Genomic DNA, 22,377 nt, shown 5'->3' on the forward strand with positions numbered 1-22,377 from the left:
CCAGCAGCTTGGGTTGATTCCAAATGTTCAAGCTGGCAGTGAATATTAACCATCACAGCTGGGTAAGAGCTCATCTCAAAACCAAAAAAACAGTAATCAGAGCATTACCATCAACTGCGTGGGCTCCTTACACTCTCCCCAAACAGACATCATAAACAGGCCAGGAGAAACTCTAGCCATGCTGTGTAGCAGAAATGGTGACAGTTAGGCAGGTGGGAGCACAGGTGACACCCCCTAGTGTTACATTCCTTCTGCAGGTCACCCATACTGGGGCCCTTAGCATTACAGAGTACCCAGAGCTTGTGTGGATTCCTCAGCCTTTGGCGGAGGCCTCTGTTACAACTCTGGTGTAGGTCTGGAGGGCAGTTGAGTCTCCCTAGTCTCCTGACCACTGTTAGAGCTCAGTACAGAGCCCGACACCCTTGGCCCTATAGCTCTCTGGAACCCTTCTGGTGACTAGGGCTGCAGTTTACGTTCCTGGCTCCTTACTGCCTTCTTTCCTTCAGTGTCAGCTCTCTGCCTTCTCTTGTGGCCTCTCTACGTCCACCACTGTTATGGTTTGGATGTGAAATATTCCCAGAGGCTTGTGTATTTGAACATCTGGTCCCCAGCTCTTGGTACAGTCTAGGGACATGTTGCACAGCTGGCTGACCCAGGGCTATGGGGATAGAGCTTCTGGCTGTAAGCTGGCCTGAGTTTCATCTGGAGTCTCTCTGTGTCTTGGGTGGCTGAGATGTGAGCAAGCCGCATGCTGCTTCAGCCACCTGAAAGCCACCACACCTTCCCTGCCACGAGTCTGTGAGCTAAAATAAAGTCTTCTTCCCCTAAATTGCTTCTGTTAGGCATTTTTGTCCCAGTGACAAGGAAAGTAATGAACATAACAGCCCTTCACCTTCCCTAGGTCCCTCCCATCTGCCCTTCCCCTTTCCCTAGCCCCCTCCCAGCTAAACCTGCAGACTGCCCAGCCCCCTCCCAGCTCAGCCTGCACACTGCCCAGCCCCCTCCCAGCTCAGCCTGCACACTGCCCAGCCCCCTCCCAGCTCAGCCTGCAGACTGCCCAGCCCCCTCCCAGCTCAGCCTGCAGACTGCCCAGCCCCCTCCCAGCTCAGCCTGCAGACTGCCCAGCCCCCTCCCACATCAGCCTGCACACTGCCCAGCCCTTGCAGCCACAGCCCTTGCTGCGATGCCACCAGCTGCTTCTTTCTGCATGTTACCGCTCAGTCCACACTACCACGAGTAGGCAAGGAAAGACCACTCTGGGGGAGCCTGGTGCTGCAACGCCAAGGGAGGCAGCACAGGAGGGTATCTCCCAGGCAGCTCACCAAGTGAGCCTGAGCAGCCTGCTTATGTCACCCAAGAAGGGGCATTTGGATCAATCATAGCCATCAGTTTGTGTGTGTACCAATCACAGCCTTGCCACTTAACAACATTGGCCCACTCCTTGAGATGGAACCCATATCTGACACCACCAAAGCGTCCAAGAACCTGAGACCAGATAGATCACAGAACCTAGGGGAAAACCTACTACTACCATTCTGCTAAAGGAACATAGCAATAAAGTGACTCCTAATGATGTTGATATGACTGTTCACAAGATCAGTGCATCTCTCAACCCTCATCAGAGAAGCTTCTTCTTGCAGTAGATGGTAATTAACACAGAGGCCCACAACAAGAATGTGCAGAGAGTGAGAGACTTTGGAGCACTCAGTTCTAAATGGGATGTCTTCAGCAAACTCTTCCTCCCGGGGCTCTATGCAGAAGAGAAGGCAGAAGGGTTGTAAGAGCCAGAGGTGATCATCTTCCAGGCACAACCAAACGGATACACAAATGAACTCAGAGATGCCGTGGCGGCATGCACAAGGCCTGTAATAAGTGCAGACCGAACAGACCCCAGGTTCTCAAGCTGTGGGTCATGACCCGAAATGGGGCTGAATAAAAAATGTGGGGTTGTGAAAAATTTGACAACAGTAAAAGGTTTCTCAAGGGGGCTGGAAAGATGGCTCAGCAGTTAAGAGCACTTGCTGATCTTGCAGATGACCTGGTTTTGTTTCCCAGCATGTACATGGTGGCTTCCAACAAACAAACTGTAACTCCAGTTCCAGGAGATCTGACACCACTTCTGACCTCTGTGGGCTCTTGTGTGCATGTGGTCACACATGCACTCTATACACACACGTTTGTGCAAACACACACACACACACACACACACACACACACACACATACACACCAAATTTCAATAAAAGTTTTCTGAAAGCCCAACAACCAATCCAAAATCAAAACATAATGAATCCAAGGTGATTCTGCCAGGCAGGGCTTGCCAGTGTCGGATTACCTGACTTCAGCGAGGCAGCCTTGGTTCTGAACACACAACACATGCATGTGTGTTGTCCTGTGCATCTCCTCAAACCTACACATGGCCCACAAACAGTGCCTGAAACACTTTGCCTCAGAACGGAGACTATGGAATGTTGTGCATTGCAGTGTTTTTAAAGCTACAATAATTTTTTTGTTGCTATAAAAATGAATGATTTAATTACAGAAAACAAAGACTTTTAATATTTTCCTCCCAGCATTCCTCAGCATGTAAGGAACAAATTAGTATATATTTAGACTTGTATTGTGTTAGAATGTTTGATTCCAAAAGTTGCTATTTAAGCTGCATACTTGAGTTTCATAAAAAAATGTTAAATGCATGTTGGCTTGGGATTAGGGCAGAATTTCCAACCATTTCTAAGATAGCTCTAAACATTCTTTGTATTTATGCAAAGCAATAGTCCCATCATTGACAATTAGAAAATTAAAATATTGATCAATTATGAAAAACACCGACAATGTTCTACCTTCTTCAGCATCAAATTTTCAGCCAGTATTTGTTTTATGTAAAAATAAACAAGCTCATCCATCTCATTAGAATGCAAATTTTCTCTCATCTTTAATAAATGGAGGAATTATATAGATACCTAAGATTTTCTTAAAAATAAAATTCATTATGACTTATTACCAGCAAACATTTGGTTGGTGTATCCATTTAGTGTACATACACATTTGAGTCATGTGAAATTGTTCATGTTAAAAGGCTGGTTGCAAGTGAAAATTTTGGACTGAGGCTGGCGACAGCAAGGCTGGTATAAATGTCTGAAACAGTGGAGCCTGCACCTTCAGATGGGGTAGGCAGCCATGTTTGCTGTGCAGTTTTCTCAAGTCCTCTGTCTGGTGAGTGTTCCAGACCACGGGTGCTAAGGGTAGTCTAGCTAACTGTCTGACTAACAATGGCCACTAATTAGAGTCAGTGTCTTTGCTTATTTACGTTTACAGGAAGATGAACTTCAGAAGGGGTGCTTACAGGAAGAACATCATAACTTGAGCCTGGGGAGAGGGTCGATAAAACGTGGGCACATCATGTGTCCTTATTTGACTAAGAGCAGGCCAGTTAGCCCTCTGGCCTTCTTTCCAAATGTCGCCCATAGGATTTGTCTGGACAAGGGTGGTTTAGGGGTTCATTAGTTGGGGGTTCTCTAGTTACTTTCTATTGCCATGATAAAACACTGACCCAAACCAACTTAGTGGAGGAGAGGGTTCATTTGGGTTGCAAGTCCCCAGTCACAGTCCATCATCGGGGAAAGTCGGAAAACTCAAGAAGGAGCAGAGGTCCAACAATGGAGGAGTGCTGCTTACTGGCTTGCTCTTGATGGCTTGCTCAGCCTGCTTTCTTACAATGTAGGACCACTTGCCCAAGGCATGGTACCCCTCCACAGTGGTCTGGGTGCTGCCACATCAATCATTAGTCAAGAAGATACCCCATAGGCTTGCCTACAGGCCAATCTGAAAGAAGCATTTTCTCAACTGAGTTTCTCTCTTTCCAGGTGATCCTAGTTTGTGCCAAGTTGGCAAAAACTAACCAACAGACTATGTCACAGGGAATGGGGATGGGGGTTCGTGGGTGGTAGTGACCTAGGAATCTCATATTAAGACTGAATTGCAATGGGGAAATGATGTTTTATTCAGTTTCGGTAATACAAACTTAAAAAAAAATCTGTATTTCCTAGATATGGTTTTATTCATGATTCCCAAAATAAAATGTAGACATCTAACCTTCCTGAAAAGCACCAATCTTGAGACTGGTGGAGAATCAGGAACAGAAGGTACAGCAGAGAGGCCTCTGGGCGGCAGAAACGGTAGTAAAATGATAAAACAATCATTTCAAGAATAGCAGAGCATACAAGCTTGATACCGCACCTTTGAAAATGGCAAGGGACTGCTGCTTGGATACACTAGATGGCCTGGTTCACCTGCACACAGGGCTGCGCTAAGGGGGCGTGGCTTAGCCTTAAGAAGGCCTTGGAGGTGGGGCGAAACTGCCCGGGGGGCGTGGCCGGTCAATAGGCAGGCACTCTCCGCGGGTGCGGTCGCGAGGGCGGGAGCGTGGCCCCGCAGCTATCCGGTGCGCCGCGTTCTCAAGTTCTCAGTGGCGTTGCCGGCATCGTCCCCTTGGCGGCCGCTCGCGTCGCGGTTCCTGAACAGGCCCGGCCCTGCCGGGAGCGACAACGAAGCCCTGGAGAAGCCACCGTCCCCACCGGCGCCTCCGCGGGCGCAGAAGTCGCCCGGGCTGGGGAAGGCGGCAGTCGCCCCCAACCGCCGCCTGGGCACGGTCCGCGGCGGGCTAATGTCGTCGCCACCGGGCCGCCGCGCCCGCCTGTCGTCCCCTGGGACGAGCCGCCAGACCCCCGACGCCCGCGAGGAGGTGCGGCGCCGCCTGAAGGACCTCATTGAGGGCAACCGGGTGATGATCTTCAGCAAGAGTTACTGTCCACACAGCACGAGGGTAGGCGGGGCCGGCCGGAGCGGAGCTATGGGCCGGGCCTGATGGGCAGGGTCTAAGCAGTTCCTGGTGGAAGGAGCGAAGTGGATGTGGACCCCTGGACCTGGTGGGCCGGGCGGCAGGAGCGTGGTGAAGGGGCTGGGCGAGTTCCGTGAGCCGGATCTAGGGGGTCTGGGCACCAGCTCAGTGGGCGGGGCGGAGGTGGAGTTCCCTGGTTGGCGCCTGGTGGGCGGGGAGGGCGGGTCTGAGCACGCTCAGTGGGCGGGGCGAAGCCAGCGCTCAGGGGTTGGCGCCTGATGGGCGGAACCGTTGGGGGGTCTGGGCGGTGCTCATTGGGCAGGGAGGAATCATAGTGTAGGGGCAGGTGGTGGGCGGGGCTAATGGGGAGGGTCTGCGTGGAGTTCAGTGGGAGGGACCGAGTGGATGGGGGGGTCTGGGTGGAGCTTAGTGAGCGGGCGGTCTTGAGTTGACAAGGGCGAAGGTGTGCGGGGCCTGAAGGTGGGCGGAATAGGCCTTTTGTGGCACTTTCCTAGGCGTGTTTCAGGGAGCTGGTTGAATTCTCGTTTCTGAGCATAGTTGCTTACCTGTTCCGACCGGGTCCTAACCTGCAGACTCCTAGACGCTTGCCTTCCAGCCTGATATGGGCTTAAGTTTATCAAAACTAAAAAAAACAACAACGAGCGTTTAAAATTGCACTACTAAAATGGAAGAGCGAGGGATAGCGAGGTTCGCTGAAGCTGGATCCAGATCATGCTTGTTAATTAGCATGTTTGGCTCCTTGATCAGGTTTCAAAAGGAGGCAGGGCTTGATTTTCACTTTTTTTTTTTTTTTTTTTTTTTTTTGAGTGCTGGGATTAAAGGCGTGTGCCACCGCCGCCGGGCGACTTCCACTTCTAAGATGAAGGTAGAGGAGGTTTTAAGTCGAGGCTAGTTTAAACTCTGTTGCACACTCCATAATTTGGGGCTAGGTGGACATTCAGCATTGTTACCATATAATGAGTTAAAAAAAATCATTGTCTTAGAAACAAACCTTTGGAAAGAAGATGCTAGATGGGGATGTTCAGTATTTTGATGTTTACTTAACATTATCAGGAAGTTAAGGGCCTGGTGTGTGACTTAGGGGAAGCAAGGCCGTCATGGGTTCCATTTCTAGCACTATTTAAAAGAAAAAAAAATAGATGTTGAGGCAGGAGGATCATGCATTCTATGCCAGCCTGGGCTACTATAAGAGTCCCTATCACAAGAAACAGAACGAATATTGCCAGCTCTAAGACCCAGGTTCGATCCCCAGAACTCAAAAGTGATAAGCATAGTGGAGTACACTTTACCCCAGTGCCTGGAAGTTAGAGGCAGGTAAGTCCAGACGACCTAACCTGTATGCTTCAGGCCAGTAAGAGACTTCATTGAAAAGAAGGTGGACAGACAGAGCATCTTCCTTGGAATGGCACCTGAGGTTGTCCTCTGGCCTCCACAGCTGCAACTGCACACACACACACACACACACACACACACACACACATTCATTTTAAAAACTAATAAAACGACACTGGCAGCATGGAGACTCCTGGGTGTTCCCTCCCTCCCCACAGGGTAACCGCATTCCCTGTTCTTCTCTGAGTCACTAGATGCCTACACACCACTGGCGGTACTCTGTTCCTTTTGGCCTGCGTGGGCCTTTTTGTAAGTAGAATCACATACTGTTTTACAGTTGTTCCCTCAGCAGTTTTGCTTAGAGACTCATACGTGTTAGTAGTACCTGTAGCTCTGCTTCGTTGCTTCTCACTGCTGTGACGTTCCCTAGGCTAGCATTGAACTTGTGGTAATCCTCCTGCCTCAGCCTCTCAAGTGTTGGGATTACAGACATGAGCCACCACAACTGGCCGAGTATTTTGATCTTAAAAACAATATGGCTTGATGCCTATCCTTGGGTACATCTAGAAGCACACCCCTGACCGTCTTAACTAGGTAGCACTCGGTCTTAGCTGAAAAGCCTAGAAGCGATGGGTGTCTTTCCGCTGATTGCTTCGTGGAATCAATCACGGAGTCAGGGCGTTTCCAAATGCTTACACCAATTTGGCCTGTGCTAGTGAGTGTGTCACAGTTCTTGCTCTGCAGCCTTGCTGGCAGCTGCTGTTTTTCACTTTTGTAGTTCTGGTAGATAATACTCTTTCTTTGTGGCTTGAATTTTTCATTTCCCTAATGAAGTCTGTATGCTTATGACACTGTTGAGTTTTCTCCTGTGAACCATTAAGACCATTATTCTTGTTTTTTTCTTTTGTTGTGCTGATTTGTAGGTTTTCTTTATATATTATAAATACTAGTCCTTTGGGAAATGTTGGGAAATCTCCCAGACTCTTTATTGAGTCTTTTGGTAATTGAGGTTTGTGAGTTGTGCACAGTGAGACCTGTCCCACTTCACTTCCCTTTCATGGTGCGTGGCTTTCAAGTCTTATTTAGGACTTATGAACACATTCTTCTGATTTGGCTCCTGCAAGTTTTGTAGTATGATTTCCACACTTGTTTTCTTTAATCCACTGGGAGTTAGTATTGGTAAAATCCAGTTGTTTATGATCTCAGCTGCTCCTGTTTTATACACTGAGGAGTCCATCCTTTCCATCAATCTGATCTTCATATGTGCTGGTCTCTTTCTTGATGTGTGTGTCTCTGTGTGTGTGTCTGTGTGTGTGTGTGTTGGGGGGGGAGTTAGTTTTTAGCAGGGAGCAAGACTCTTCTTGAGGCAGGGTCTCTTAACAGTCCCTGCTTCAGTTTGGATGGTCGGTCTTCCAGCCAGTTCCTGGGTGTTTTTTTCTAGAATGTACACATCCTGGAAAAGCCTATCTTTTGGTGACCATTCACTGTCTGGTTTTGTGGTGGTTTGTTCATGGGCTTATTAAATGTATGATCCACAATCCACTGCTGTTTCTACGTATGGTCCATACAGTAATCAAGAATTAAGATTTGTCCCTTTATTGAAGTGGTAATGGCATTTAACAAGCATTAGTTGTTGGGTACTTAGCACTGTAGAGATATGAACATGGGTCTGGCCCCCCAGGAACTCATAATAACTGAGCAGCCACCAGCCAGCTCTCAAGTGCAGAAAGAAGAGCTTGTGATAAACAAGGGCTGTGGCAGTGAGGTCAACAGTAGCTACTTCAGACGATCTGGACGGGCTAAGGAAAGGACAGTCGGGCTTGTCCTCCAGGGTAAAGAGGAGGTATGCCTGTAAGGGAAGGCACTTGATATAGGGATTTATGTAAGCGAAGACAAGAGGAAGGAAGTGTGGCTGAATATAAGGAGTAAGAAAGGAAACCTGGGTGAGGGCTCCCTGGAAATGGCTGGAATTTAATTTCAAAGGTTTAAGTGTCTTAAGATGTTTTACTGATAAGTGTGGACTTAAGATTATTAAGATTATGGTTATATGTTAGCCCAGAGCTGAAAGGACTGACCTGGCTGTCACACAAAACCCAGCAAGCTATGGAGACAGATGGACTCCCAGACAAGATAATCTGGACTAAACCAGGGAAAAATACCTTGATTTTTTAAAAAAACACATTTGTCACATCAGAAGAGTAGAAGCCAATGACACTGGGTGCGGAGAGTGGAGGAAGCCCTGAGTGAACGTTTGCTGTTGACATGGCAACAGCCATGGCAAGGACTCAAGTCTCAAACCTATGGGAAAATGGCAAAGCCTCCCCCAGGCTATGCTCAGAGAAATGACAAAGGCTTCCCTCCTGGTCTGAGTGCTAAAATAAGGAGTGTGTGCATAAAATGTCCATCCTAGCTTCCTTTTCCCACCTCCCTGGATATTTGCAGCCTAGAAGACTGCTCCCCTCCAGAGACTGTTCCTCCTAATGTTGGTTAAACTTGCGTCCTTGACTCACCTGTCTACCATAATCCCTGCCTCCTTGGTTCAGTTGTATGCAATAACCCTGCCCGCCGACCCACCACCATTTCACCTCTGTATGATAAAATGCTTGGGTGGGCGAGGGGATGCTGAGGTTTCTCCATCCGAGGACTAGACCACCATGTTTGTGTATCTGTGTGTCTTTTCTTCATTCCCATGTCACCTTGAGTCAGGTTCAAGTCTCTGGAACCACATGCAAGGACTCAGCAATTAGACAGTCACATTGTTGGCTCTCATCACCACAGTCCATCTCCAGAACTTTTCAATCTGAAATTCTAAACTCAACGACACAGTAACTAATGTTTCCACCATCCCAGCCCTCACCAACCATCTCACCAAAAAGTGAGGTTGACCACTCCAAGTGCCACATATAAGTGACATCATCATTCAGCGGTTGACCTTTTACATCTGGCTTGTTTTGCTTAGTGTAATGTCCTCAAGGTTAGTCCATCTTGTAGCATGAGCTGGAATTTTCCTAGTTCCTCAGGGTAAATAATAAGCCATTGTGTGTGGACGGGAGCCTTTCCTATCAATCCAGGCACTAGTTGATACATGCCTTGCTTGTGGCTGGTGTGAGTGATGCTGTAATGAACATGAGTGAACATGTGAATGTTGCAGTATCTTTAATTGTAGTTTTCTGAGGAATTGGTGTCCTTTGCTATGGTGGCTGCCCTCATTCACCGGCAGATTTAGCCTGTCCCTCTTAATGGTTGTCGCCTCCTCCTCTTTCTTTCCTGGTAGTCCATCTCCATTGCCTTTGAGCTGGAACTTCCCACAGTCAGTTTCAAAAGAAGTCACCCAGGAGCTCTCTGCTGTGGTGGCCTGCCCTTCCCCTTGCAAAACCCCTGTACGATATGCCTGAGCTGGAGGTGGGGATGGTTCCTGATGGGCCTGCAGCATCTGCTCTCCCTGGCTTTCTCTTCTCTTTCTGGGACTTGACCTTACACAGAGAGTATGATGAGCACCCTAGGATTTTCCACCAGCTACCTATGTAGAGGGTTTGACCTCAAGTAGGGTTGAGTGTTTTGAAGCTTCTGTGACTCAGAGCTGAGAGATGCTGGTGACCTGCTATTTAAAGAGATGCTATTTTGGAGCCACACTCACTTGAAATAGAATTCTTGCTATAGGAGAGGAGAAAGGGGCAGGACCAGGCTACAGGGCCATAGACTCTGCTTTTCCTTAGGAGATTTTCTGGAATAAATGTTCATTTGCAGAATGCTTTTAGGAGATTTCCAAGACACCAAAGGGTTACTCTTAGGTAATTATCATGGTTACAGATGTGTCATCTGCTTAGACCTTGGTGCCTCTGGGTTTTATCTCAAGGGTGGAGGGTGTTTAAGGGTGGTGTCACAAAATGGCTATGAAAAGACAAGTTAGTGGCTGCCACTGGGTGAACTGGAGAAGACAAAGCTGGGAACACCTGAGATGGAGTTACTGTTGGGAACTCGAGAGTGGAACAGTTCAACAGAGAACTAAGACTTAGCCATTGCTGTCCGTATATGGGTGGTGGGGAGGTTAGTGTGACCTGGAAGATGTCTGGGAGGCAGGTGTGCAGGTGAAGCCTAGCCAGAGCTTTGCACAGTGGTTACCATGCAGCTTTGATGCTGAACGACTCATAAGCTCTGGGTGATGCCCACACTGTCGTCTTTCAGTCAGACTCTGGGGTATTTTGATGGGCAGCTGGTAAATAGGCTATAGTTAAACTGTCAACATGCTACTGATTTCTGTCCTAGAAGGCAGAGAGTGTGTCTGGTTCATCGTTGCATTTTGTGGCTTTGGAATCATGGTTGACTGGTCCTAGATGCTTGATGGTTGATTTAGTTGGAGGAACTTAATGGCTGTTGAGAGGAAGCCCAGAAAAAGGAAGCGACATGGTTGAAGAAGATTTGCACTGAAGCGTGGCACCCGTGGAGGAGTGCCATGAACCTGTCCTGAACCAGAAAAGAGACTTGGGCAGAAATAGGAGTCATAAGGAGACAAAGAGTAAAAGAACGGAGGTGGCAGACTGGGTTATTCTGGGGAAGTATATGGAGGAAAATGCGAACACTGTGGGCCAGAACTCATGTCCCTAAGATTGCCTGTGTTGGGCAGCTCTTATGTCACATGAGCACCTTTCATAGCTGCTGAACCTTTTGAGAGCAAGAGGTTCACAAGGGTTTCTCTTACAGGTTAAGGAACTCTTTTCATCCTTAGGGGTGGACTACAACATCCTGGAACTTGATCAAGTTGGTGAGTAGCTGTCAGTAATGCTGCTATTTGTAGTAAGTGCCAACATGACTGTTCCACTTTGTTCACTGTATTTTCATGTCTGTCTGTCAAATGAGCTTTTGTTTGTGTTCAAGCACACAGAAGATGAACCTTCATATGACAAATAATTTGATAAAGATTTTCCATATTTGAGGGCAGGAAATGGGAAGAGCTGTGGGCTGCTAACTTTAAAGTGTTTGAGGCATTGGATACTTGCCTGCCAGCATTCTACAAAATCGATTAAACTGTCATAACAAAGAATCCACTCCATTTCCTGGTTGCATTACCCATGGGGAAGAGCAGGTTAAGTTTTCAGCTTAGTTTTGAATCTTTGTCTTCCATGGCCATGGCAGTCACTGAACACTTCACATCTGCTATTCTTTGCAGGAATTTGGGATGGGGTAGTGACCAGAAAAGACTCTCAACTTTGTCTTCATGGCACCTGTTTTTTTTTTTTTTTTACCAAGTTACCTTAAGAAGCAAGGTGCTCTTGTTTCTTACCAATAAGTGCCAAGTCCCAAGTGTCATGGCCCAGTTGCATCTTTCAAGAAGGAGGGTGAATTGCAGAAAAACTTAAATGTAATCATAGGAAGCATTTTCTTGTTAGTTATTATAACAGGTTTCACTTGGGTTTTGCTCTCTTAAAGGTTACTTGTCCTTTGTTTGTGGCAGAGCTATTGTGTATGCAAAAGCGAACCCAAATGTTTTGTCCTAACAGAAATCCGTAGGTAGGCCTTTGGGTTTAAGGTGTCCTCTGAAAGTGTAGCTGCTTTCTCATCTTAAGTCATTATTTCATGAAGTCATGGAGCACATTGGCCTGTCATGGATGTGAACTTGTAAGCAATGAGCAGTGAGCATCGTAAGACTTGAGCTCTGCAAGGGGATCCTTTATAGTATCTTCATATACTCTTTTATTCTTTAGATGATGGGGCCAATGTTCAGGAAGTGCTGACAGAAATCAGTAACCAGAAAACAGTGCCCAATATTTTTGTGAATAAAGTGCACGTGGGCGGATGTGACCGAACTTTCCAGGTAATGATCATCATCACTCATGGTCCTGACACTGTTTGTTCACATTGTAATTTATCAGTGTCAAAGGGGAGTACCAGTGGAAAATCGCAGAGGCCAGTCACCAGGTGACCCTGAAGGCTGCCAGGGAAGTGAGCTTTCCCACCAACTAAACCTGAGGAGTTATACAGTGCTGACCCAGGCACAGGAGGGCCATTCTTAGCCTGAAGTCAGAGTGGCCATGACCATCATAGGACTGGGTCCGTCACCACTCCCCCTTGTGTGTGTATGTGAGGAGGGAGCATCGTGAGGCTCCTGAGGGGTTCACAGTGGCTCCGGAGCAGCTCATGACTCAGGAGGTGGCTCATGAGGCCCCATCCCTTCCTAGAGATAGATAAGCTGTTAATTCCCATGAAGACAGACCCTTCTTCAGTAGTGCAGCTGACAGCAAGTCCACAATCCCCTAAGGAGCCCAGTTAAACTCATGAGTTCACTAAGCCACACCTGGAATCATATCTTTGTTTTGCCCTATCTGTGGTAAACAGATCTGTTCACGTAGCCCCAGGAAGAGCTGGGGCCAGGACAAGTCTCTTCCTCCTGATAGGGTGTGAAACATGCTGTTCTCCAACAAGCATTGGTCAACACAAACACTGTTGTCCAGGGAGTTAGAACCCCTGTCAAGGCTGCCAATACTGGGTGCAAAGTATGGGGCTTTAACTTCTTGATTCTTAGAATGTGGCCATTAGGCAAGAAACATTGAGATGTGTGTGATAAAGGAAGCCACCCAGCACAGCTGTGGAATGAAGGGTCAGTTTGTGAGGGATCATGAAGACAGCTGTTGATGCATAAAAGCCAGGTTTCAAATGAAGACCAGTCCAGAGGGCAAGGACTTGAAAAGTGACACTTGATCATTTATCTGTGGAAAGTGGCCTCATTTGACATGATAACTGTCAGAATGTCTAGGTCACAGTGTGTGTGTGTGTGTGTGTGTGTGTGTGTGTGTGTGTGTTGGTATAAGTTGTATTCTACTTAGATCTAGGTAGATTTACAATCTCAGTACAAATGTTTTGACCCATCATTCCTGAGGTTTTTCTTCACTTTTCTTTTTTATTTTTGGTGCCAGGAACCAGATGTGTCGGGCCTTGTGTTCCACCTCTAAGCTAAATCCTCAGCACTGAGTATTTTTTTAAAAATATTTTTCATTTTTAAGTTTGTGTGTATGTGGAATGGAGTATGCTTGTGTGTGAGCACATGCACAGATGTCTGCAAGGGGCAGAAATTTCAGGTCCCCTGGAACTTCAGTTTCCAGCAGAGTTGCTTGCCAACCATCTTGGTTCCTAGGAACTGGACCCAGTTTCTCTGCTAGAACAATATGTGCTCTTGACTGATGAACTGTCTTTCCAGCTCCAGATTTGTTTAGACAAAGAATCCATGCTGGTTGAAAATGGAGTCATGTGCTATTCTGTCTCCTTTGGTAATCTGTAGGCACATAAGAACGGTTTACTGCAGAAGCTCCTTCAGGAAGACTCGGCTCATGATTATGATCTCATCGTCATTGGCGGGGGCTCTGGCGGCCTCTCTTGTGCAAAGGTGTGAACACAAGTGAACCATTAATGACTTTTCCGAAAGTTAACTGTAATCTTGCAATCTAGGCTTTTATAATAACTGGTTCGATTGGGGGTGGAGGAGTATCTGGCAAATTCAGACTGTTCACTTAAGGGAGAGAAAAATGGGAGAGAGAAGGTGGCAAGACACTTTTTATGTGGTTGTTTTTGTAGGAAGCTGCCAACTTGGGAAAGAAGGTCATGGTGCTAGACTTTGTGGTCCCATCGCCTCAGGGCTCATCCTGGGGTAAGCTGTAGTTCCTGCTTGGCCTTTTAAATTTATTTATTTGTTTGTTTATTTATTTATTTATTTATTTATTTATTTATTTATTTATTGTGCACTGGTGTTTTGCCTGCATGTATGTCTGTGTGAGGGTATCAGATCCCCTGGAACTGTAGTTACAGACAGTTATGAGCTGCCATGTAGGTGCTGGGAATTGAACTTGGGTCCTTTAGAAGAACAGCCAGTGCTCTTAACTGTTGAGCTATCTCTCCAGCCCTTGTTCTATGCTTTTACAGGCAGCTTCTTTGCCGTAATCTCATGTAAACCTGCCTGGTCTCAGGAGGGAGAGCCGTCCAACGGTGTAGACTCTGCAAAGGAACATGCCAACAGTTCAGCTTTACAAAAAGAGAGGTGGCTCTGTGGCCCAGCACCCACACTTCTGCCATAGATATTTGGCATACATGCACTGGTCCTTTCACATTGTTGCAGGCACAGTGCATATGCTGTGTCCTGCTCACTCTCTGTTTCTGCCTTAGTCTCCCAACTGGGCTTGATGGCTGTGTAGTGGCTGCTATTGTCATTGTCCACCATCATTACCCTTTGGTTGCATGAGACGCACACATGGTCCCGGCCATATACCTCTGCTGTGTGCTGCAGGGCACCGTGCTCACCTTGCCGTTTGGGGTTTTCCTCCTTCTCAATAAAATAGAACATACAGATTTTGTGCAGAATATTCATGTGTGTTTCATTGCATTCTTTTGTCTCTGGTCTGCTCTGGCCTAGAACCCTGACCACTGGTTGTCTGTTTTTCTGGTTTCAGGTTGGGCTTTGTCAGTTTGGAGCAGGGGACAGGGAAGGGAAGCTAGGGTCCTGACACTCTTGGCCTCATCGTCGGGAAGGCCACACATGGTTGATGCCACTGTCCTGGGACTCACTCTGGCCCCTTGCCCCTTCTCATAGCCACTGCTGTTGCTAGCTTTGTGCACTGCTCTGACCTTTGTTACTCTCCTGTCCCCACTGTGCCCGCCCTCATTGCTCTATGGACTCTGTTCTGTACCCAGCCTGACTGTGCTGTCTCGTTCCTCCCGGAACCATGGTAGGTAAAGTATGGGGAAAAAACCAAAAAAACCAAAAACACTGTTTGAAATTCAAGCTAATTCAAAGGCTTTAGCCTAGAATTCCCAGGGTACAGCAGCACACCTTGCTTGTTCTTTGACTTGTCTGGGTGTACCCTTGACCTTTTCCCTCCTGCCTCTTCCCTGTTTCTCTCCTCCCCCATCCAGAAAAGATCCTGCTAATCTGTGCACTGGAAGAGATTGCAGCTGGAGAGAATTCCTTACTTGGCTCCTGCCAAGGGGTGCACTGGCCTGGCCTGTTTTGTGTGGGGCACATGGGGCACACAGGCCTGGCCTGTTTTATGTAGGTCACATGCAGAGGAGATGCCACCAGGCAGCTTTCGCGGACTGACAGTTGGTTCAGAGGAGTGAGGGTTAGAGAGAGGCTAGAAGCTGTCGTTCCAAGGGTGCAGTGCTTATCTCGTTAGCCAAGGTGGTTCTCATCCCTTGAGCAGCAGACACAAGTGCGTTCTGTCTCCAGAGCTCTTCACGTAGACTTCTATTTTCACTCATTATTGGGTCTTCTCCGCAGATTGCAAGTTAGAAAGTTGACTTAACCATTTGTGCCTCATTTGGAGGATAAGCTCTGCCACCGCTAGAGCTTATCTTCTTGCATATTTTAATAACCCCACATTGATGTGAGAAACATCATACAAGCATGCTTGCTACTCGGGGAATGTTGACATGTCGCTTTCTTTTCAGGCCTGGGCGGTACCTGTGTCAATGTGGGCTGTATTCCTAAGAAGCTGATGCACCAGGCAGCCCTCCTGGGGCAGGCCTTGCAGGACTCGAGGAAATTTGGCTGGGAGTATAACCAGCAGGGTGAGTGGGGGTTGGAAAACCCAGACAGGCTGAGTCCACGACTCCGCGGTTGGTTCTGACAGTCACTCAGTAAGCGTTCCTTAGGTCTGACCACTCTGCCCTTCAGTTGCAGAGGCCACAACGCCGGCTTCTATCCTGGGACTTAGACCTAGAGACAAAACTTGAGCAAGTCCAGCAGAAGGTGAAAGGCAGTGATGGCCATTTTCATTTTTTCCAGTGTGAAAAAATAGAATGAAAGTTTGTTGTAGCGGTGTGGCGTGGAGTCTGTGTTAAGCATCTTGGCTGAGTCCCATTGCTGTTTGATGTCGGGACTCTGCCATGCGAGGTAATGACAGCAGATCCTGCCCGGAAGCAACAGCATCTCTGCAGAGCACGTGAGGGGTACCCTGTAGCATCAGAGGAGCACTAAGAAAAGCTTTGAGGATGAAGTAACCCTTGACCCACATTATGTTAGCTACCCTTCTCCCTCTCCTTTTTGACAGGTCTTGCTCACTATGTTCCCCAGGTGGGATTTGAACTCATAGGCTCAAGTGATCCTCTTACCTCTACCTCCTGAGTAGCTGGGATGACAGGCATGTATCACCATGCCCAGTTGAAGCTGCATCTTGAAAGTGACAGGTTGGCCAGAAGTGCAGATGTGAGGAAATACGGTCTCTCGGGAGCAGAGTGAAGATGGCGGAAGAGGTGACCTCAGGGAGCTAAGCAGTTAGCTTACCTGAGAGGTAATGGAGGTTGAGCTCAGGCAGGAGAGAGGCCCAGGCCACAGCTTGGAGTCCAGATCCCTCCTGAAGCACTAGGGAACTTAGAAAGGGGAAGAGAAGGGAGAGATGAGGCAAGAAATGCCACAGGCCTGAGCAGAGATGCTGAGCTGAGAGTGGGAGGTGGATTTAGGGAGGCTGGTGACGCAGACGTGATTGGCTGTGGTGGCCAGCTAGACACAGAGGTAGTCTTCATGGTGGCCCTGTCGGAAGATCTTGTGGAGGTTTTAAAAACCATGAATGAGTTGGCTATCTCCAGAGACCTTGATGCCAATGTGGGTAGTGTTGTCTATAGAGTATTACAGGTGACTGATAGCCATAGACCCAGCAGATTCCCTAAGGTGGAGGAGAGAGGCAGGCATTAGGCTGTACACTGGGTGTGGGCCGTGACTCACTGAGATGGCTCAGTTAGTAGCTGGGATCAGTTGAGTGGTAGTTCAGTTAGTAGCTGGGATCAGTTGAGTGGTAGTTCAGTTAGTAGCTGGGATCAGTTGAGTAGTAGTAGTAGTTCAGTTAGTAGCTGGATGTGGTAGCTGAGACTAGACCCATTTCACCAGGTGACTCACTGGAAAGTATTAATTTAGGACCCGCTGGTTATAGATGGAATCAAGTCTCTCGTTGCGGGTTGGTTTCTGGGTGGGATTTCTGTATTTAAGATTATTCCTCCACTGAAACCATCTGCAGAATGTCCTAGAAGGTTGCTCTTCGGAGAAGGGTCACCTGGAGTGAGAGCTGAGCAAGAACTGTGACACAGTCACAGCATATGGTGATAAAGTGGGGACAGGGTATGTACATAGATTGACAAGACTAGGAAACAGGAGGCTGGGATAGTTTAAGACTCGAGAAAAGTTGAGACTGACGTAACTATAATACTAAGTGAATCTAAAATAAAAAAAGTGCATCCTACAGAGGTGACCCAAGTGACAAGCATGAGTGTCTTAAAGGAGTATGTGTTGCTTCTGAGGGCTCACAGTAGGTAACAAGAGGGGCCTGACCAGAAGTACAGTGGTGACCCAAAGACATTTATGAAAACCTCACACCTACTATGCTTTAAAAAACTCTGATAGTAAGGCTAACATTGAAACTTCTTTTCAGGATGAAGAGTGGAAAGCAAAGATTTATTGAAGAGCTTGATTCTGTGTTAAATATGAGTTGGAGCTGCCCAGTGTATGGCCACAGTGTCCCAGAGCCACCTAGTACATGGTCATAGTGCCCCAGAATCACCTAGTACATGGCCACAGTGCCCCAGAGCCACCTAGTACATGCTCACAGTGCCCCAGAGTCACCTAGTACATGGTCACAGTGCCCCAGAGCCATCTAGTACATGGTCACAGTGCCCCAGAGCCATCTAGTGCATGGTCACAGTGCCCCAGAGTCATCTAGTGCATGGTCACAGTGCCCCCAGAGCCATTTAGTGCATGGTCACAGTGCCCCCAGAGCCATCTAGTACATGGTCACAGTGCCCCAGAGCCATCTAGTACATGGTCACAGTGCCCCAGAGCCACCTAGTGCATAGTCACAGTGCCCCAGAGTCATCTAGTGCATGGTCACAGTGCCCCAGAGTCACCTAGTACATGGTCATAGTGCCCCAGAGTCATCTAGTGCATGGTCACAGTGCTCCAGAGTCACCTAGTACATGGTCACAGTACCCCAGAGCCATCTAGTGCATGATCACAGTGCCCCAGAGCCATCTAGTGCATGATCACAGTGCCCCAGAGCCATCTAGTGCATGGTCACAGTGCCCCAGAGCCATCTAGTGCATGGTCACAGTGCCCCAGAGCCATCTAGTGCATGGTCACAGTGCCCCAGAGCCATCTAGTGCATGGTCACAGTGCCTCAGAGCCATCTAGTGCATGGTCATGGTGCCTCAGAGCCACCCCATGCATGAATGTAGTACCCTTGGCCACTGCACAGGGAATATGGACAGGAAAGAAAGGACATATGCTTGTAAAGGGGCAATGGGGGAAAGGTCTAACTTTATGATATGATATATCTAGAACATATAAAAGATTGAGCTTAGCAATATTAGAATTAATTAGTTCAGTTAGTGTGAAAATCACATTTCTTACTTGCCAGCCATAACAAGCTAAAAATATAGTGAAAAATGACAAAAATGATGAGATGCCTTGGAGCAAAGCTAACGGTGTACATGGGAAGACTGTTAGTGCACACCAAAAAGTACTGTGAATTAGAGGGCTTGTCTCAATATTATGAAGAGGCCATATCTCAAGATTAGCTCATGACTATGCAGACCCAGCACAATCTGAGACTTTATTTCCCCCCTTCAAAGCTCAAAAGTGATCATTTTAAAGTTTATATTGAAAAATAAACCTGTGAGACTAGCTGAGCTTTTTCTGAAGAGAGGGTGACTTTTTGCATCCAATTTAACAGTGAAGGAATAGACACAGGGTAGAACACAGCCAGGCCCTAGATTTGGCCGGTCTCCTAGGAAAGCTTAGGGGATCTAGGACTTGGTTATCTGCAGGATATGCAGGCCGATGTACAGCTGTGTTTGAAACTCTTACCTTTTACAGTAAAGGTTGTTTGGCTTGTGAAGAGAATGGACAGGACCCCTGCAGTCAAAGTTCCCCAGAGGGTTGGAATGAAAGGTCTTCTAGGGCTGGAGTTTGCAAAAATGTGCCACTGTGGAGAACATTGCATCATGAGGGCATGCAGTAACGAAAGTGACCTTTCCAGGCTGCAAACCCCAGAGCGCTCCTTCTACCCTGTGCCATGGAAGGCCGATGTCCACACTGACTTTGCTGGGGCTGGGGAGGGGCTTTCTGAGACACACACACACACACACACACACACACACGCACGCACGCACGCACGCACGCACGCGCACACACACACACACACACACACACACACACACATACACACACATACACACACACGACCCCACCCCTCAGTTGCTGGTTTGTTTTCTGGACTCTCATCCAGTTATGACCAGATTGCCCAGACAGGCCCTTGTGTCTTCTGAATGTGGAGTTACACAGAGGTGGGTGTGAACCTCCATGTCTAGTATCCGTAGAAAAGATGCATTCCTACCTAAATGAGGTGGGGTAGAGGAAAGGCCCAGCAGTTGAATCCTAGCCTCATGCCAGAAAGAACTGGTCAATAATGTGAGGCAACTCTGAGTTCAAGTCTCATTTATTATAAAGAAGTATAAGGACCTGGTAGAGGACTTGCCCAGTGTGCACGAGGCCCCGGGTTCCATTCCCAACACTCAGAAAACAAACAAACAAACAAACAAACAAACAAAGATACTATCATGAAAGCATCTCACAGGGAGCCAAATGGAAGTGGAAGTGGGCAAGGCCAGCCAGGTGAGAGGACTGTGGTCACTGACTGTCAGTATCTGCTGACTGGACTCCCCTGGCTCTCTACCTAGATCCTGGTGTTCAGCAGGGTGTGGATTCAGACAGGAAGGAGCAGCAGCTGATGGCGCCCTCTAGTGTTACAGTTCTTGAGCTTAAAAGGAAGGGACGGGTATCTTGGTAGGCTTAGGAGCAGGATGGGTGTTGCAGCTTGCTGGCTGCTGCAGCTCACAGCTCCACAGGCATCTCTGACTCTTCAGGAGTCATTGCCACCTCTGCCCCTTGGTCAAGAGCTCTGGTGGTTTCCATAGCCCTAACCTTGGCCTCTAGTTGTCTGTTGCATGCAGAGCGGCCCTGACTCCTTTGCTGCCAAGGCCTTGTTAGGAACATGGCTCCCCCTTTCCTGTTGCCTGGCCTGCTGGCTGCTCTCCACAGCTCCACCTCTGCTGCAGCTGTTACGGCGGTGGCTGCTCCACAGTCTGTTGTCCCTGCTGTTGTTTTCAGCTCAGCCTGCTCCACTAAAAATAAGCAAGGACGACACCTCGGGATAAGTGTTTTCCTTGGCCTAATATTGCAACCCTAGGGGATGCAGCCGAGGAGTCTTTTTGCAGATGATTCACTGTATGAGGGCATGTCTTAGTTAGAGTTTCTATTGCTGTGAAGAGACTCCATGACCACAGCAACTCTTATAAAGGAAAACATTTGTTTGGGGTGGCTCCCTTACAGTTCAGAAGTTTAGTCCATTATCGTCATGGTGGGAAGCAAGGCAGTGTGCAGGCAGACATGGTGCTGGAGAAGGAGCTGAGAGTTCTTACATCTTGATATGTTGTAGACTCCAGGAAGTGAACTGAGAAACTGGGTGTGGCTTGAGCATAAATGAGACCTCAAAGCCTGCCTCCACAGTGACATACTTCCTTCAACAAGGCCATACCTACCCCAACAAAGCCACACCTCCTAGTAGTGCCACTCCCTTTGGGGGCCATTTTCTTTCAAACCACCACAGGGGAGCAGTCTTTATGTCCAGAGGAAGGGCTTTGCCATCACAAAGACAAACTTTTCATGCAAAGGAAGGTTTCTGTTTGCATCAGTCACAGTCACATTATTGTCCCTTTTAGCACCAGGCACAGCAGTCTCTGCTGGGTCACCAGATGAAGAACTCCCACTCTGGCCTGGGAAAGTGGCTACTGAGTCATCAAGTGTTCACCCAGGCTTGTGACAACAGAAAATCCAGTGCAAACCGAGTCAGCTTGACGGGGCTGTGCCTTCAGGAGCTGGAGCAAGCAGCCGTGATGGGTGTGCAGTTTCTTCAGGGTGTCTGTAGAGTGTTCTGAATGGCTGGTGGTGGCATGAGAGTAGTCTCACTGGCTGTTCGTCCCCTTGTTTAAGGCAGCCAGGGCTCAACCGCGGCTAAGGAGGGAATCAGATCACTCATCTCCAGACCTCTTCGTTTATCTATAGGAAAACGGACGTCGGAAACAAAGCTTGTATTGTGAACTTCTTACACTGTGATTTTAACAGTGTTGTACAATGCTCCACACCTGCCTGTGCCCCAGGGGGAGGTGGGTTTCCTTGTCTGTCTCAACCCAAGAACTTCTTCCCACCCAATGGGATGAGGGAAGCAGGCTCCATGGTGTAAGAAGGGTTTCTGACAGAGTGGCTTTCTCCCCTTGCACGCTGGGCATTGCCATGTGGGGTGTGCACTTCTCTGTGGCGGTTTCCCTTTTTCTTCTCAGAACTCTGTGTCTTCTCCCACACTTAGTAATGTAAAGCAGGAAGAAGGAAGCATAGCAGGTCCAGGAAAGATTTAAGCTATCCCATGTTCTTGCTCTTTAAATCAGTGGTGTGGCTCATGTGTGGTCACATGTAATCTATCCGTGTGTGGTGGTGCACACATAATTCCAGGAGGCAGAAGCATCACAAGGCCAGCCTGGGCTGCAGAGAAGCACCCTGTTTCAAAAATGAAAGAAACATCAGCACCAAACCTCACTGTGTACTTTCCCCTGGTTATTTTCCAGTGAGACACAACTGGGAGGCCATGACAGAAGCGATCCAGAACCACATCAGCTCCTTGAACTGGAGCTATAGGCTGACCCTTCGCGAGAAAGGCGTGGCCTATGTCAACTCCTATGGCGAGTTTGTCGAGCTGCATAAAATAAAGGTACTGCCTGGATTCGACAGGTTCTTTGTCTTCCATTACTATCTACTTGGCCTTGCGTGGAAAGTAAAATTCCATGTTGCACATTAAGGACTGCAGCTGGCCTGTCACACACACAACATGTGGCCTCACATATGTGCTTTTCACACCACTGCTTGTTGATTACATGTCAAGATAAACTGTAGCACGCGCATTTTAAAGAACATTTAAAGATATGGTTTGCCTTTCATCTCATGGTTATTCAAAATATTTAAACAGCTCAAAGCACAAAAGACTAAAAGTAAATACTTCAGCAGTGGGGTGCTTTTAGAAAATGAAAACGTAACCTGCAGTCTGCAGTGTCCAATAAAGGCTACTTTACATGGTTCCATATGTGATGTTTAGATAGTATCGGATC

General features: G+C 47.8%; 1 protein-coding gene across 1 annotated transcript in view; it reads left to right on the plus strand.

The window, feature by feature from the left end:
- Window positions 1-4,390: 4,390 nt before the first annotated feature.
- Txnrd3 (thioredoxin reductase 3) overlaps window positions 4,391-22,377 on the plus strand; it is a 33,305-nt gene continuing 15,318 nt past the window's right edge. The window contains exons 1-7 of the mRNA XM_028854427.2: window positions 4,391-4,824; window positions 10,894-10,954; window positions 11,895-12,004; window positions 13,466-13,570; window positions 13,759-13,831; window positions 15,625-15,744; window positions 21,841-21,983. Coding sequence (XP_028710260.1) covers window positions 4,666-4,824; window positions 10,894-10,954; window positions 11,895-12,004; window positions 13,466-13,570; window positions 13,759-13,831; window positions 15,625-15,744; window positions 21,841-21,983 — 771 coding nt within the window. The 5' untranslated portion in view covers window positions 4,391-4,665. The remainder of the gene's footprint in view (window positions 4,825-10,893; window positions 10,955-11,894; window positions 12,005-13,465; window positions 13,571-13,758; window positions 13,832-15,624; window positions 15,745-21,840; window positions 21,984-22,377) is intronic.

This window comes from Peromyscus leucopus, chromosome 3, assembly GCF_004664715.2.
Source record: "Peromyscus leucopus breed LL Stock chromosome 3, UCI_PerLeu_2.1, whole genome shotgun sequence".
Taxonomy (NCBI): domain Eukaryota; kingdom Metazoa; phylum Chordata; class Mammalia; order Rodentia; family Cricetidae; genus Peromyscus; species Peromyscus leucopus.